The sequence below is a fragment of the Perissodus microlepis genome, chromosome 10, assembly GCF_051167445.1.
Source record: "Perissodus microlepis isolate ML-2025 ecotype Zambia chromosome 10, ASM5116744v1, whole genome shotgun sequence".
NCBI classification, from domain to species: domain Eukaryota; kingdom Metazoa; phylum Chordata; class Actinopteri; order Cichliformes; family Cichlidae; genus Perissodus; species Perissodus microlepis.
The window spans coordinates 12,943,454-12,961,151 of record NC_140470.1 but is presented as its reverse complement, the minus strand read 5'-3'; the positions used below and the strand labels follow the sequence as shown (position 1 = coordinate 12,961,151).

The 17,698-nt window shown below is 41.0% G+C and overlaps 1 protein-coding gene across 5 annotated transcripts; it reads left to right on the top strand.

Annotated features, from left to right (window-relative positions):
• Nucleotides 1-10,704: 10,704 nt before the first annotated feature.
• Nucleotides 10,705-16,816, top strand: LOC146378954 (uncharacterized). 5 transcript variants are annotated; one of them, XM_084942151.1, is made up of 15 exons: nucleotides 10,705-11,597; nucleotides 12,027-12,105; nucleotides 12,332-12,447; nucleotides 12,545-12,613; nucleotides 12,776-13,150; nucleotides 13,274-13,375; nucleotides 13,594-13,826; nucleotides 13,924-14,102; nucleotides 14,698-14,815; nucleotides 14,890-14,981; nucleotides 15,090-15,204; nucleotides 15,572-15,673; nucleotides 15,875-16,042; nucleotides 16,168-16,323; nucleotides 16,555-16,816. In XM_084942151.1, exons 3-9 carry the CDS (start codon nucleotides 12,333-12,335, stop codon nucleotides 14,762-14,764), a joined length of 1,140 nt encoding a protein of 379 aa, XP_084798277.1. In that variant the 5' UTR covers nucleotides 10,705-11,597; nucleotides 12,027-12,105; nucleotide 12,332; the 3' UTR covers nucleotides 14,765-14,815; nucleotides 14,890-14,981; nucleotides 15,090-15,204; nucleotides 15,572-15,673; nucleotides 15,875-16,042; nucleotides 16,168-16,323; nucleotides 16,555-16,816. The 5 variants fall into 5 exon arrangements, with proteins under 5 accessions (XP_084798277.1, XP_084798278.1, XP_084798279.1 ...); XM_084942152.1 differs by lacking the exon at nucleotides 10,705-11,597 and adding an exon at nucleotides 11,781-11,859; XM_084942153.1 differs by lacking the exon at nucleotides 10,705-11,597 and having other exon boundaries at nucleotides 11,866-12,105; nucleotides 15,875-16,036.
• The last annotated feature ends 882 nt before the right edge of the window (nucleotides 16,817-17,698 follow it).

The following is a 17,698-nucleotide window of genomic DNA, read 5'->3' as shown; positions in this document are numbered from 1 at the left end:
AAACGGCCAAAACTGCTCCTGCTCCCCTACAGCCGGTTCAGTTTCCAGATGGTCCCTTTCAGCATGTGGCCGTTGACATTGTTGGACCTTTTGACCGTGGGTCGCAGGACTGCAGGTTTGCTATCACACTGGTCGATTACTTCAGCAAATGGCCAGAAGTAGCCTTTACTTCATCAGCTACTACAGACACTGTTATTAGGTTCTTGTCTTCAGTTTTTGCACGGGAGGGAAACCCTTGTGAGCTTACGACAGATAATGGACCACAATTCACTTCATCTGTCTTTGCTGACTTCCTGAAGGAAAGGGGCATCAAGCACATTAGAACAAGTGTGTATCACCCTCAAGCGAACGGGTGTGTTGAAAGATTCAACAGAGTACTGAAGGACTGCGTTCAGGCTGCACAGGTGTCCCAGAAGCCGTGGAAGCCCGCCGTAACAGAGATGCTACAGAATTACCGTGCTACAGCTCATGCAACAACTGGAGCAGCTCCGTTTCAGCTTCTCAGAGGGAGACCAATGAGAACAAAGCTAAATGTCCTGCCATTTCCCAAAGACACAGGACAGTATGACCAATGCAGGGCCAGAGTCTTTCACCAGCAACGTAGGAGTAAACGCTACACTGATGCTAAGAGGGGGGCAAAACCTCCCCAGCTTGTGGTCGGTGACAGGGTGCGGATACGTAAGCCTTTCCAAGTGGGGAAGGGAGAGAGACAGTTCACTGATCCACTGTCAGTGCAGCAACAGACTGGACTGAGCACCTTCATCTTGAGTGATGGAAAGAGATGGAATGCATCCCGTCTCTCACTCTGCCGAGCAGAGAATGCTGAGCCGTTGCAGGCTGGTGAAGAGGTTGAAAACAACACAAGAGAAACTCCTAAAAGACCTTCTGTTCCTAACAGACCGAGACAGTTACCAGCTTGGACCAAGGATTATGTAATGAAATGAGTTTAAAAAAAAAAGTGGGAAAATAACACGCTTGAGCTGTTGGATGCTAATGTTAAGTTCCATACTGCTAATTCTGAGGTCCAAGTATAATAGATGATTGATTTACTGTGATTTATTTGTGAAGTTTTGTGACTTAAGGTTGTTAAGTTACTACAGTAACCTTAACTGTACAAGTATTCATTATAAAGGACAATTTAGGCACCATAACAAGATGGGTATGTTAAGATCACAGGTATAGTTCAAACAACCAGTAATGTTATAAGTGAAATAGGTTCAGCAAGCAGTATTGAAAATGCTGTCTGGTTGCAAAGTTTACTACTGATAATGTTATGTGCAAATAGTAATGTTACCATGCTAAGTAAGTAATACTGAGGTAGTAGAATTCTGTGAGAATGAGGAGAGATGTTATGTTTACATACACTGCTAAGATGGTGAAGGGTTGCTTTACAAGGGGGACTGAATATGAACATATACTCAGTTACCAGTAGGGGGCTCTGTGACTAATAGTGATAGAAGGATAGAAGAAGTGAAGTGTATTGTGATATGTTTTGAATGGCGAACTACTGCTGAATACACGTTCCATTATAAACCAAGCCGTCTCCGTTCTTCTGTCGAAACACCACAACTGTCTGACATTCACCTCTCACACAGTGGATACAATTCTGCCCCTGCAGGAATAAGATAAGATAAGATAAGATAAGATAAGATAAGATAAGATAAGATAAGATAACTCTTTATTGTCATTGCACAGTCATACATAGTACAGTAGTACAATGAAATTGGAAAAACTGTCCTACGTCGGCACTACATATAACACAACACGACACGATATGACACATCACAACACAACAAACAACACAACACAGTATATTAACTTAGTATAAAAAAGAAGAATAAGTGTATGTGTTATGCACACTGTTATTATTGCACATTAATTATTATTGCACCTTGTTATAAATATAAATATTATTGTTATTGTTTTAAACATTGTTACCTCCCCCCTAAAAAAGTCCAGGGAGGTATCCAGTCAGGTCAGCTATTTACATTGATCAGGGCTATTGCCCTGTTGTAAAAGCTGTCCTTGAGTCTATTTGTTCGGGACCTCAGCAGCCTGAACCTCCTGCCAGACGGCAGCAGCTTAAACACCCGGTGTCCTGGGTGTGTGCAGTCCCGTAGGATGCTGCGTGCCCTCTTGAGACAGCGAGTGCTGTACAGGTCCTTCAGGGAGGGAAGAGGATGTCCAATGATTTTTTGGGCCATGTTGATGACCCTCTGGAGTGCCTTTCTGTGTGCTGTGGTGCAGCTGGAGAACCACACACCGATGCAATATGTCAGCACACTTTCAATGGAGCAGCGGTAGAAGACGGTCAGCAGCTCCTTCTTCAGGTCCATTTTTCTGAGGATTCTCAGAAAGTGGAGACGCTGTTGGGCCTTCTTTAAGACCGCAGAGGTGTTAGAGCTCCATTGGAGGTCTGTGTCTATGTGCACACCCAGAAACTTGAAACTTTGTGGTTATGAAACTGACCAAGTGTTTGCATAAAATGTCACATGTTCAAAGCCGTCACAGAACCTGGGGTTTTGTATAAGTGCAGCTGTTGGTGGGGAGATAATCTCACTCTTCTATATAAAGAGTCACCAGGCAGCAACTTCCAGATCTTCATTTGCGATCTCCTCCATCATCATTTCTCCACTTATCAGCAGCTATGGCTTCACTTCGCACCCTTCTGGGATTTCTTCCTCTGAAATCCTACCTCAGGCAGACTTTGATTTACAGGCGGTAAGAATCATTGATAATCATTTTTATTTTACCACCCATCTATTTTCATAACCATGTCTCTATCTTAGGGCCATGGAAAGGGGGTACTGGAGGTTATCTAACAGGGATAAGCAGGGACCCCCCCCCCCCCCCCTCCAAGACAGTTTAGCAGTCTACACGGGAGGCTAACCTTTGCACAATTTACTTTTATAATGACTTCACCATTTATGTTATGTGGTTATGTTTCACGCTGGATTTTGTGTGATAATACATATTCTGTGTTACAACAAACAGCTCTTGTGCTTCTGTCTAATTCTCAATGCTTTCCATTTGTGTGTCCACAGATGGCAGGTAAGTGGTACCGGACTGGAATTTGCTCTAATGGCCAGTGGTTTGTCAGTCGCAAAGCCAATATGAAGATCGGCACGGCCATCATTACGCCAACTGAAGATGGAGGTCTTGAGTTGTCGTTCTTCAGTCTTACGTGAGTGCGAGAGGACAGACAGAGCAAATATCATTTGAATAGCATTAAAATATTTACACTGGAGATTAATGTGATGTCTTTGCGACAGTAATGATACATGTCAGGAAATGGAGAATTTAGCCAACAAGACCGAGGTGCCTGGAAAATTCACATACAAGAGTCGGCGTGAGTACGCCCACAAAGAGAGGAAACGAATAATTTTCCATCATCATCATCCAGTATTATTTTTTCACATATTCTCTTCTGCTTTTTTCCTTTTTGTCAGACTGGGGGTATGTGAGTGACATGCTTATGGTTGATGTGAAGTATGATGAGTACGCCCTGACCTATTCCTTCAACACCAGAGGGAATGAAACCTTTGTCATTAACAGACTATTTGGTAAAGTTGCATTTAGCTGTGTTCAGTAAACCGTTTAGCAAAGTTACACCCACTGCAGCAGATTTACATCACGTGGTTTCACAGGACGTAGTTTGGACCTCAGCGATGAGGTGCAGGAGAAGTTCAGGCAGTTCTGCTTGCAGACCGGCATCCTTCCTGAAAATACTGTCCTTCTTCCTAAAAGCGGTACTTTTACATTGGTGGTGAAGTTCTATATAAAAACAGCTTGGAATACAGTGATGTTGTGCACTGATCACCTTACACTTTCCATTTTTCCTTCTACAGAGGAGTGTCCACTTGCCTAACCTTCTGTCCCACCGATCATCTCACCAGTACTGCATGAAGATCTTACACCATCTGTTATGGAAATGTGCCTGAGCACCATCTTGAGATGTTTTTAACAATAAAAATGCAAACATCGAGAATATTTTTCTTCATTATTCATCCTTTGTATGAAATAAACTGAAGGACACCCATAACAACACAACCAAAATGTATTTTTCCCCCCATTCACACACTTTATAGTATTCAAGCAAGCAATCAATCAGTTTATTTATAAGCACATTTAAAAACAACAGAGGTTGACCAAAGTGCTATACAAAGCAAAAAGTAAAACAAACACACCTAAAGAGAACAAAACAAAAACTCAGTCACAATTAAAAGCTAGGGAGTAGAAATGTGCTTTCAGATGGGATTTAAAGTGGTGGAGACGTCCTAATTTGAAGAGGCAGACTGTTCCAAAGGGTCAGGCAAACGCTTGGTCTCCTCTGTGCTTTAGGAACAATCAGAAGCAATGTAACAGCTGACTGAAAAGTTCTATTTGCAGTGTTTTTAGTTAAAAGATCAGAGAGCTACGAGGGAGCTAATCCATTTAGAGACTTACAAACAAGCAATAAAATCTTAAAATCAATTCTGGAACATACTGGAAACCAGTGTAAACGAGCCAAGACTGGGGAAATATGGTCACGTTTACGAGTGCCTGTCAAGAGTCGGGCTACAGCATTCTGAACAAGCTGAAGACGAGAGAGCAGAGAGCATTCGATTGTTAAAAACAAACAGTGGTCACATTATAAGTTAAATGCATATTCAAGCTTTTATTTACATCCGTTTACAATTCACTGAGTTTTATTTTATGTGATTAAATGATCTTAGATCATCCACCTGTAGATGAAGGTCAGAATGACTCCTTGTTTTATCTGCCCATATTGTGGTTTTAGTCAACACACTAAAGGCAATATGCTACTGAGTGGTGACGTCAGAGTACCTCATAGCACAACAGTTGCTTATACACACACACACACACACACACACACACACACACACACACACACACACACACAATTTTAACAAGTTGTTTCTGTGCTTAAATTTCTTACATTTTTTTTCTTCCATTGATTAACCCACTATTTGAAATCAGATATTTTTCACTATTCTTCTTGGTTTATACATGAACTCTCCTTTGAGTACATTTCCTTACAACCAGAATATTATGATTGTTGGACAATCATGTAGTCAGACTCGGGTTTCTTTGTTTTCTGGTCTTCATGAAAGCCAAATCAGAACGTTTTTCCTCAGAAGTAGCTATTCCACTTCTGGGGTGAGCAACCTGTGCTCCCAAAATATCATTTTTGAGCATTTTAGTGGCCAAAAAGAATCTATATAGAGCTGCAAAACAAATCTGAATTTTATTTTTTTTTAAAAAAGGTGATACAGCCTGTTAAATATACATGTGTCTTTCAACATTACTAATACTAATACATGAAAAATAATTAATATCTTTTACCACATTTGGCTACTCTACAGTGGGCTATATGATTATTTGGTACTTGGCATGGTGGTAAAGGGCACAAAGATCCACAGCCCATCTGTTCCCTTTTCTTTATGTAGGTTTTCTCTCAGTGCTCTGGTTTCCTTCCACATCCACAGACATATGTGTTAGGTTAACTGGTTATTCTAAACTTGCTCTCTGAGTCAGCCTTGCAGCAGAGCGATCATCCTATCAGGGCGACGTCTCTGCTTTGAAAGGCAGTGCCTCCAACATTCAGCAATAAAAAGAAATTCTGCTGACCATAATGAATCTCAGTTACATCATATTATCAGAAGGCTCAATTTTAGGTGGTCAGGTAGAGAGCATTGAGAGAGTTATACAATTTAACAACTGTCCCAAATTTCTTTATTAACGATTCCAGACATTTTCGCACTTATTTATTGTCAGAAGATTAGACATGTGACCCTCCAGACAGCTGACAACGACCTGGCTTAATAACAACAACACCAGCTGGTTATAAGCTAACATTTTGCCAGCTAATATTATCACTGAGTCTCCTAAGAAAATCACACTTTCCCTCTGGTAAACAGTGTGATACCCGCACATCATTTGAGGATTTATTCTCTAAGCGTCCAACAATGAAAGTTTTACTAACACCAGCTAACAGAGGCTTACAGTGACAAAAACAGCAGCACTTACCAACAAAAGAAGTTCAGGACAAACTCAGCAACTCAGCTCAGTATCGCTGTCATTCGACAGAAATGGCCTTCAGTAACTAACAAAGCTCTATTCAGAGCTCAGGTAAAGAGCAGACTGACAGCCTGCACTCCATATGGATCAACCAGTCACAGTTTTTCGTCCTCCTGCAGCCACCATTGCTAGGATTATGCACTTTAGAGGGGGTAAGACAACAGAACTCAGCTGACTGCAGTCTGTACTCTACTGACATCTAGTGGTGAGATATCACACCAGTGAAAGTTACAACTTTAAACAAAGTTCCAAAAACAAACAAGTGAAACTCTCTCTTGATTGTATACTTTAACAGTAATACACATGTAACCTTCTAAACACTCCAACAAATATCAGCAAACAGACTGCTTCTGTGCAGTTACGGTCACACAGTGTGCCAGCTAGCTGAATGTACATTTGTAGTATTACCGAGGGAGAGAAAAGACTATGAGATAACATCACTCAGAGATGGAGAAGGATGTAGGAAACACAGGACAGGAGAAGAAGAGGAGGGACTATTTTTAAAAGAAAAGGACTGCCCGGTGGGATCTGTTCAACTGGAAATTTAAAGCTTACTTTATTTTTTTTTTTAATTGATAGATGTCGAGTGGATCGACAGATTGATGATTTGTTGTTGTTGTTGTACACTGCACTGCACTCTTGAAGAAGATGTGTTCAGATTTACACAAGCTAACGCGTTTTTTTTGTTGTTGTTTTGTTTGACAAATTATTTCAGAGCTGGGTTACATCAGGGGGAACAGACATCTCATTTAAATTTAATGTCTCATTTTTCCAAGTGTGTAAGGAAAGTCATCCATCTACAATATAATCAGCAAGCACATGGAGCTATTTGAGCTTTGTGAAATCATTAGAATTAGAAGTTTGTATTTCTTGTATTAATATTATTTTAATATCACATTTATATAGCGGATGGAGGTTCAGTTAGTTCTGTACTTTGTACTGCTTCAGAGGAGTGCTCAGCTGCCCAGTCTTCTGTCCCAGTGGTCATGTCACAGAGGACCACTTCCACTCGCATCCATAACCTGCAACAGTTTTCCTTTTAATTCATTATCTGTGGTCTTTCAAACATTAAGAATTAATTAATTAAATGTCCCAAAACAATATTCATCACTTTGCTTCTATCTGCCTGCAATTATAGCCACCTACCATGTACCGGATCTTTATTACAGCTGGCTAATAAAAAGTGTTAAGGATAAAGCATCTGTCTGCACTTTTCCCTCTAAACTGCGCACTGCTGACACGGTCTCCGCGCACACAAAATCTGCACTGCGCACAAAATCTGCACTGCGCACAAAACCCCCCAAAACAAAACAGAAAAAATCAAACCTGGAATTAAAATAAATACATAACAATTGATTCTGTGCTGTTTTGGAGTGTGAGTCAGTGAGTGACCGGTAACTGGCTGCTCCAGCCAACGATGCCACTCACATTCATATAAACGCTAATCAGTGTCGTTGACGGGTTATGACGGCGTCCTTATGTGCCGACACCAGTGTTTTAGTTAGTAAAGCGGTGTGGCCGATGTGGAGTGGCTGAGTGAAGACACGCTAATGACAACGTGTACAAACATTGGAGATGTGAGCAGGACAGACAGAAAAATTAAGGTGAAGTTTAAGTTCTCAGTCAGATTTGTGCTTATCCAGTGCCATTTATTTCCAATTCTTATTTGTGGATATTGATCATTAAATACTGACACTAGTTTATAAGTAGTGGAAATGCAAATAATCGTGTCATTATCAGTGATGGGAATAACGGCCGTTACTTTTTTCAGTAACTAGTAATCTGATTAATTACTGTTTCTATATTTCTATTGTTACATGGCTATTACTAAGAAGAAAATGCGGTGTGGACTCATTAATATTTTTCAACACACAGATGGTTGAATCTGTCTTCAGTTTACCGGGAGTTGGAGCCGGAGGGCAATCGTACAAGTGCTGCTTAGGTGGATTCACCTCTGTTTGCACCATTTAGTTATGAGCTGTTGCATCTGTGGATGCCAAAGAGAAAACTTCCCACTGGATACTGAGCTGACTATACCTGTCTTCCGTGTGTAGCACAAGCGTTTACTAGTGTAAGGCTGTAGAATTTCAATTTACAAAGTCAGTTACCAAAACTGTTAATACTTCCATGAACCATTGAGCAAGGCATATTACTTGATAGATGCTATTAGGAATGCTTTCAAAAGGCATCAACAGCACAGATACAGTAGATATCATTCACAGAACAATGTTTTCAAGCAGCATGTAAACATTTTTATTTCTGCTGTTAGATTGTTCTAATTTGACATTTTTACATGTTTTAAATGAGACAAAATTACAGGTTCAGACAACAGATGTTTTGGTTAATGCAATTTTTTATTTTCATGGGTAAGATGTTATAATACCCTGGTTCACTCTGTGACTTACTTTGTCTCCTATAAATCTTCTTTAATTCAGTTCAATTCAATTCAACAGTATTTACATACAAATGAATTGAACTGAACTGAATTAAAGAAAAAACCCAACAATCCCCTATGAGCAAGCACTTGGCGACAGTGGGGAGGAAAAACTACCTTTAAAAAGGTAGAAACCTCCGGCAGAACCAGGCTCAGGGAGGGGCGGCCATCTGCCGCGACCGGTTGGGAGGGGTGGAGCCGATGACAAATGTATACACAATTAAATATTAAAGCAAATATGCTTTAAAATTTATGTTTAGGGAGTTGAAGTAACTGTTAATATTTAGTTGTATATAACTTTGATTTTATAGGAGACAGAGTTGAAGTTGTCATCTCAGGCCTCTGGATTTTCTGGTTTGGTAGTACTGGCCTCCTCTTTTTCTTGCTTATTATTTTATCCTCTTGTTGTCTTTTGGTGTGTTTGGTGTGTTTTCAGAGGTTTCACTCAAGGTCATATTGTTCATTTTCTGAACTAGCAGTCGGATAGTGCTTGGCGAACAACTTTTTTGGCTGCTCTGTGTCCCTGCTGCTGGTTCTGGCCTCTTGTTGTCTTTTGGTGCGTTTGGTGTGTTTTCAGAGGTTTCACTCAAGGTCAGATTGTTCATTTTCTTAACTAGGAGTCGGATAGTGCTTGGCGTCCAACTTTTTTGGCTGCTCTGTGTCACTGGTGCTTGTCCTGGCCTCTTGTTGTATTTTGGAGTGTTTTCGAAGGTTTTGGTATCACTCGAGGTCGTAACATCCATTTTCTCAACTTGGTCCTGGATAGACCTTGACAAAGAACTTTTTTGGATGTTCTGTGTCACTGGTGCTTGTCCTGGCCTCTTGTTGTATTTTGGAGTGTTATCAGAGGTTTTGGTATCACTCGAGGTCGTAACATCCATTTTCTCAACTCGGTCCTGGATAGACCTTGACAAAGAACTTTTTTGGATGTTCTGTGTCACTGGTGCTTGTCCTGGCCTCTTGTTGTATTTTGGAGTGTTATCAGAGGTTTTGGTATCACTCGAGGTCGTAACATCCATTTTCTCAACTCGGTCCTGGATAGACCTTGACAAAGAACTTTTTTGGATGTTCTGTGTCACTGGTGCTTGTCCTGGCCTCTTGTTGTATTTTGGAGTGTTATCAGAGGTTTTGGTATCACTCGAGGTCGTAACATCCATTTTCTCAACTTGGTCCTGGATAGACCTTGACAAAGAACTTTTTTGGATGTTCTGTGTCACTGGTGCTTGTCCTGGCCTCTTGTTGTATTTTGGAGTGTTATCAGAGGTTTTGGTATCACTCGAGGTCGTAACATCCATTTTCTCAACTTGGTCCTGGATAGACCTTGACAAAGAACTTTTTTGGATGTTCTGTGTCACTGGTGCTTGTCCTGGCCTCTTGTTGTATTTTGGAGTGTTATCAGAGGTTTTGGTATCACTTGAGGTCGTAACATCCATTTTCTCAACTTGGTCCTGGATAGACCTTGACAAAGAACTTTTTTGGATGTTCTGTGTCACTGGTGCTTGTCCTGGTCTCTTGTTGTCTTTTGGAGTGTTTTGAGAGTTTTTGGTATTACTCAAGTTCATATTGTTCTTTTTCTGAACTTGGAGTTGGATAGTCCTTGAAGAAGAACTTTTTTGGATGGTCCGAGTCACTGCTGTTTCTTTTTTCTCAGTGTCTACTCTCATCCTCTTTCTCTCTGGAGAGTAGCTCTCAGAGTTGTTTTTGCTGCCTTTGGAAATCTGACTGTATTTTCTTTTCTTTTCTTCACAAATACGTCTTTTTTTCCTTGGTGGAGAGCAGCTGTCGTCACTTCTGCAATTCTGTGCAACAGAATTCGGGCCTCGCTTCCTCTTGAGTGGAAGCTGGAAATGTCTTTCATCAGAGTTTGGCTCTGGATTTTGGTCGTCCATTGTAGTAAAGCCAGCGTAAGCTTGTTGGCTTTTGCTGTCTTTACTCTGAGACATGTCAGAGTGTTGATGAAGTGACTGTCTTAAAGATTCAACTATTTTAAAATTTTTCTCAGGCGGACCTTTGAATGCTGCAATCTCAAATGTTACAAGTAAACTGCATGACAGTTTGGGCTTCTTACCCGGATTTAAGGATTCACAGATCAAAGGCATGTTATGACATCATGATGATGTCATAACATAATGTAACAACAACATTCTTTTTTTTTTCTTTTTTTTAAAATTTGGTTCTATTGTCTATTCTATGGGGCTTTGGAACATGATGTCACGGCAGGGGGCGTGGCCGCCGGGGCGCCATTTTAGCAGGCCAAACAAAGGGCTAGTGATGGTAAATTTAATTCTTTTTACTGAATCGAGTTTTAATGAGTCACTCACCAAAGTGAATCGTGTTTGTTGAGTCATTTGATTCACTGAGTCAGTCGACCAGAGAGTGCAAAAAATGTACATTTTCACTCAAACTTAATTTGTTTCTCTTTTCATGTAAATCCTACTGCTAAGACAACCCGTTCTCACCCCCGACACGTAAAATACTGACGATTTGTCACGTCCCTTAACTTCTCATGCTGACGCTAAAGGTACCCTTCCACGTTTTTATGCGACGCTGTGGGTTGTCAATTCATTCCAATATGAACCCGCTTGCGGCGATCAGAGACGCTTCGAGCAGAGGCTCCAGCCGTCCATTTACTCCAATAATAACTCCGTCACAGCGAAACATGACGCTGTGAATCTCAATCTAACTGGAGAACCGGGGACCCTCTCCGCGAACGGTTTTTCTCCCTAATTTAATGCTTTCTTTTAATGACATCGTTAACATTTCTCAACAAAAACACATGAAAGTATCACTGATAATTCAACAATAAAATCGCTTCATGTTGTGGCCATCACACAGTGTTTTCCAAAGTGATTCACGAGCTGAAAGTGCTCAGATTTAACGTACATAATCCTTTGTTAGGTTTATTATTTTCATTTCACACGTAAAACACATTTATAGAGTCATTCACCACTCCTGTTAGTTTTGGACGTGCTCGGCTCCAACCAATCAGACGCAACCTGTGTAAGCAAAGGATGATGGGAGAATGGAGAGACCTATTTATAAGAATAAGAAAATGAGGCGGAACTGATTGATTCTAATGCAGGTATGTAAAAAATACATATATTTAAAGTAATACCTTGATGTGTGTTTCAAAGTTTGTTTTTCATAAAAGCTTCAAACAAACAGAGGTGACTGATCTCGGAAACGGTTTAATGCATTTAAAAATGGCTACAGCTACTGTCAGCATGCTTGCTAGGTAATGACTACAGGTGGCTACTGCAGCATTAGCCATTTAATCCAACGATGATGGATTAAATCTATTACAAACGTTAAAGGACTTGTGTGTTGCAAAATACCCTCACATGGTGCGTAAAGCAGTTTTTGCGCTAAGAGTTCTGCTAGCTCTTTATAAACTGATGATGCTAACGTTAATTGCTAACGTTAACCGGAGCGCCAAGACTGAAAATCATTTGAATTGCGTTAGTTATGTGTTTATGTCACGGAGTTCTGCAAAAATCTCTTTCCTCTTTAGCTTGAAAATGAGTGATTCAGAGGATCCCGAGCTGGAGGAAGAGCTTCAGGCTGCTGACGAACTCCTTCAAGATATGCAGGTAAAATTTTTAGTGGAAACAGTTGTTAAAGAGGGAACACGCTTGTCTAATATTTTGTACGGAGTAAACGTTATATTATTTGAATTTTTTTTAATACATTTTTATATATGTGTGTATATATAAGTTTATGTCAAATTAAGTTGGTTAACTTAAGATGTTTGATAATCTTTGCTTTAATCATGGACTGTATTTTAGGTGTTCCCTTTTTTCCTTGTTAATTGCATAGAATGATGCACAGAGTGAACCTCAGCCAAGACCAGTGCGCTGGAAAACACGTGACAGACAGGGAGATTTTATTCCTCAGACCATCAACCAGTCGAAGTACTAGTTGCATGCCACGTGGTCAGTGTTCACACAACCATTGATTTTATCTCACAACTTGTTTTCACCAAAGAATTTCAGTAAGTAAATATTCTTCAATCTCTTTTTTTCCCCCCAGTGTCCAGAGATCAGCATCAATGTCCACGTGAAGAACCTAGTTATGTTGCCAGTGTCAACCCAACAAAAGGTACTTTACCTTCTTGTATATATTGTGATTTCTGTTTACTTTTATATTTGTTGTTATAGTTGAGTTATGCAGGACTTTTGTGCAGTCCTAAGAAACATACTGCCTAGAGTGTTTTTCACTTTGTGGAAGAGTTTCTTCCTTTCTTTATTTTTTTTCTGTTAGTGTATGGAACTGAGGTGCTTCATCAGGAGCTCCTTCAGATGTTGGAGGATGGAGAAGAGGACGCAGCCATGGCTTGTGAGACGTCATCTGAATCAGCTGCTACTCACTGGGCGATCAGAAATATGGTGTCCTCGCAAAAGTGGAAAGAGGCCAGGCCTTGTCTTATAGACAATATGTTAGCTACTCTGGATCCACAGTCACACCGTGTGTGTCAGTGTGGCAAACAAGTAGTTGTGAGGTGTCTGGACTGCCTGCCTCTTCCATTCCTTTGTGCTGACTGTGATATTGCAGTTCACACACGCTTTGTCCTGCACAGCAGAGAGGCAGTAACAGGAGGGTTTTTGCAGCCTACATCAGAGTTTCACAAGCCAATAGGTACGGTTTTTAAGTCTTATGCATTTCTTGCTATGTACTATGAGTGGGTGCTGTTATTGTATATTTATTGTGTATCAGTTAATTTCTAATTCTTTTTATATATATTGTGTGTTTTAATGTTAGTTCGGCTGTTGCCTGTGCAAAGGCCAGACCATGTGTGTGACTGCCCAGCAGGTAACGTTGAGGTTTCACCCGGCGCAATTGTGGCTCTTGTAACCATAAATGGTAAGTTGCCCTTTTGTCACACACTACATACACAATAGATGTGTTTGGAGGTTTTATTGCAAATTGTGCATTGCTATCTTGGTTTGAATTACCCTCGGCCCGCAGTATATGTGGGCACCTGTCAAAGGTCATTTGGATTTACCAGACCGATTTGAAAACAACATGAAAAAAATGAATGCTTTGAGCCATGACTGAATTTATCCTTATCCTTTCTAAAGGCCGTTATAACCTTGCACTGCCAGTGGTGAGCTGCACCAGCTGTGGCCTAATGTGGTCCCCCTCAGTTAAGGACATCCTGGGTAGTGGATATTGGCCTGGCACCTTAAATTTCTGCACCCTGTTTTCAATGGATGTCTTTCAGTCTTTCTATGACATTAAGAAGGCTGCACCAGGGATGTCACTTAAGGCATTTGTCAAAGTGCTGGATGAACGAACAGCCCATTTTGGAAGGGTGAGTTTCTAAATTTGCCAAGTTTAAGGAAATTGTGCAAATCAATGTTTATGATGACTGTCCTTGAATATTCTGTTGTATGTCCTCTATGTAAAAGACTGGCCGAATATCAGCTGATGCCTTCAGTAAAAGTTTCTTGGAGTGGAGTGCTGTAAAGTTTGAGGTGGACAGGATGTGCAAGGAGCCATGCTTTAGCTGCCCTGCCTGCACTCCAGACATGCTTGCCGTCTCAGTTGATGGAAACCGCAAGCTTTATCACTTTCAGTCTAATGCAAGGTACGTTATGCATTGTGTACATAAGTCAAATATGGATTTGTAGAAAAATGTATTTTAATGTTTCTTTTCAAACAACTGTCACTGTGTTCGTTCAGCACTTCAGAGCAGGGGAACTTGCTCTGAAGTGCAAGGGGAGTGTATAGGTCCCAGGGAAAGGGTTGTGCGGATCTTCATCTTGGACTGCAGCAAAGGAGTCGTCCAAAAAGTCCACTGGGAAGTTGGATGAAGAGGGCATGGAAATAGCTGTTTGTCGCCACGGAGTCCTCTTAGCTGCATTGAACATGTTTCGAGGGGAGATCTTTGCTTACCCCCTTTTTCTCCAGAGGGAGTTGGCAGCTAACGTCCTGGGACATATTACGTTCCTTTGCTCCGATGTGGCCTGTAAATATTTCCCCTATTTAACCAAGGTGGCTCAGCAGTGCCCTGAGCTGAGGAACCTCTTGTCAATGCTTCCTTTTCTCTCCGTCATGCATGCAAAGGCTCACACTTGGAAATGCGAGGTGTACTGCAGCTTGTAGTTTTGGATTAGTTTGAGACATTTTGTTATAAGGTTGAATGAATTCAGCAGTCATGTATTGTGACCTCCTTTCTATAGATCAAATGGGGAGGTGCGTTTCAGGATGGGGCCGGTTCAACAGTTGGAGAAGAGGTGGAACAAGTAAACAGTTTCCTGTCTAGGGCGGCCATCACAACGAAGTACATGTCTAAAGCAGGTATGTGTCCGTGTCTGAGATTCCACTCAGTCTCCTGCTCATTAATTCTTATTTGTATACTAACTGAAATGCAGGGCGAACAGACATGCTGACCCTCCTGGCTTTGGGCTGGAACAAAAGGAAAGTGGAACAACTGGGCCGCACTTTGAGCCAGAGATATCTAAAGGTGATTTATTTATTTTTTCAAAAACCATTTTAATGTGTGTGGTAATGGGGGAAAACACCAGTACTCTTTTAATGTCAATATGAATGACATTTATTAATGTATTCTTAGATCATAAGGATCCTTAGAGAACAAGTGGAGAGCCTGAATGCGACCAAAAATGAGCTGGGTGTGGATGACGACACACTGCAGCAATGGGTGGCCGATGTGTAGAAATGGGCTGAAGGTGAGTCTCAATATAATGCACTCGTGTATAACAATAGGACCCACCATGGCCTCATTAAAGAACTTAAGGTAGAATTAAGATCTTTCTGACAGTGTCAACAAACAATGAAAAAGAAGCCTTGTAAAAGCAGAATTTATGGCAGAGTTGTTGCGTTTCATCAAATTGGATAGAACCTGGGTTGAAATGATGTCGTACTAGTTGGTTTTATAAACCTGAACACCAACATACTTGTTATCTCATGATAATGCAGCACATGAAGGCTCCAGATGTCTTATAATGAATGTCATCAAGTCAGTGATTACAGAGTCCACTGTAGTTTGGTGACTGTTACTCATCCTGTATTCTGATTAATATTCCTCTCACTTAGAAAGTGATCAAACTGATGGCAGCCTTGGAGCGTTGCAGGCACGAATAGAGGAGCTTGTCGTCGTCATCAGAGTGCGAACACAAAGTCTTTACAGACAAAATGGTACGTCCCAGTTTCTTTGAAATGGACCGTTTGATACTTAGTTTGTACAGCTTGTACAGCTACTTTGTAAACAGAATAAAATCAGATCCAGGTTTGTTTAAGCTGGATGTGATTTGTTCTAGCAAACAAATTGATGAGTGTAGATTAAAATGTAACTATATACATTATGTGAAGGTGTGAATTTTTTATGATTATTTACAGATGGCAACAAGAGGCGACACAGAATTCGCAAGGTCATCTTAGTTGAGAAGAAACGCTTGGCGGCTGCTGTTGACGACTACAACAAGCTCGCTGAACCAACAAAGCAAATCGTATCCAGTGATGCCCTCATGCTGACCGACATTTGGCCCTGGCAGAGCACAAGTGAACGTAAGCTCTTGATTTCTAAATATCCTTTTTAAACAAACTCCCAGTATCTGAGCAGTAGTTGAATGTTTTGTTCTTGAATCATAATATGCTACTATGTTTTCCCATCTGATGTTGTTAAACTGTAGCTGCTGCTGACCTCCGGACAAAGAGAAAGGTCTTTGAGAAGGTGATGGCTGTGAGGCGCCTGAGAGAGGAGGAGATGATCCTTTGCAGGGAGATGCAGCATCACTGGACAGTGTTGCGAATGTGATCTGTGGTGTTGGGGACAATCTCCTCAGACTGTAAGCACATCTTTTATTTATTAATTTTTTGATGAATCGATTGAAAATAAGAGCAGATGCTAAAGTCTTACTGGATCTTTTACCTATATCTAGATTGCTAGCTAACACTGCCTTCTCCCTTTAAAAAAAATGTTTAATTACAGGATCCTAATTCCTTGTGTTTATGAGGTGAGGTTTTTTTTGTTTGTTTTTTTTTTTTACTTATATTTATTTGTTTTGTTCTTTTTACAGCCTCCTTTGTTGGCATGTCGGAGGATGCACAGAAGGGACTCTGTAGCCTGGTTTTAAAAAAAAAAGTGAACTGAAAGCTGAAATGCTCAAAGTAAAGGACGTGTACAAGAGAATCCTCAGCCACCAACCACTCCTGGAAATGGACTCGGAGGAGGAGGAGGACATTCCAGACGATGCCACTGAGAGTGATTTGAGCACTTCTGATGAAGACTGATTGTGTCATCATTGATGTTATGTTTGGTAAAATAAAAAGTTAATCACATCTCTGTTTAATGTGATTTTTCAACAGACATTTTACATTTTGAGAAGAAAAATGGAATTTCCTTGGTGCAGTTGTTTACCCTGAATCATTCTTTCCCATCTAATTTAATGACTAGTGTACATGTTCAGATACGATAACATAATTTAATTTATGGGATGCTTTCTGGGCTGCTCAAATTATCACAAAATTTAAAAGCACCAGGCAGCACACTCACAAGTAAATTTTTTGTTCAGTGTTTTGTCGAAGAAATCAACAAGTACAATTGAGATGTTTGCTGTAGTGGTGTGTTTTTTAAGAAGCATGCCAGCACACTGGTGAACTGACAGTCCCGGAATGCACCCGAGCCAGTGACTCGCCCCAGAGCAAATGAAATTGCTTATCTAGAAAGGCAACCGTCATCAAAGAAGAAGTAAAAGAGTAGGAAACGAATGGTAAGGGAAGGTACTGTGGGGTAGGAAAGAAAGGCCAGAGCTGTGCAAAATGACCTCCAGCAGGCCACAAATGTGCACGTCTGCTCAAACGGTCAGAAACGGACTCCATGAGGGTGTTATGAGGGCCCGACGTCCACAGGTGGGGGTTGTGCTTACAGCCCAACACCATGCCGGATGTTTGGCATTTGCCAGAGAACACAAAGATTGGCAACTTTGCTCCTCACAGATGAAGGCAGGTTCACACTGAGCACTTGTGACAGAGTCTGGAGACGCCGTGGAGAACCTTCTGCTGCCTGCAACATCCTCCAGCATGAGTTTGGCAGTGGGTCAGTTTTGGTGTGGGGTGGCATTTCTTTGGGGAGCTGCACAGCCCTCCATGTGTTCGGCAGAGGTAGCCTGACTGCCATTAGGTACTGAGATGAGATCCTCAGACCCCTTGTGAGACCATATG

Coding starts and splice junctions, on each gene's coding strand:
- LOC146378954 (XM_084942151.1), top strand. CDS start 12,333: ATGATGCACAGAGTGAACCTCAGCCAAGACCAGTGCGCTGGAAAACAC. Junction 13,151..13,273: donor AGAGTTTCACAAGCCAATAG/GTACGGTTTTTA, acceptor TTTTAATGTTAG/TTCGGCTGTTGCCTGTGCAA. Junction 13,827..13,923: donor GAACAGCCCATTTTGGAAGG/GTGAGTTTCTAA, acceptor TCTATGTAAAAG/ACTGGCCGAATATCAGCTGA.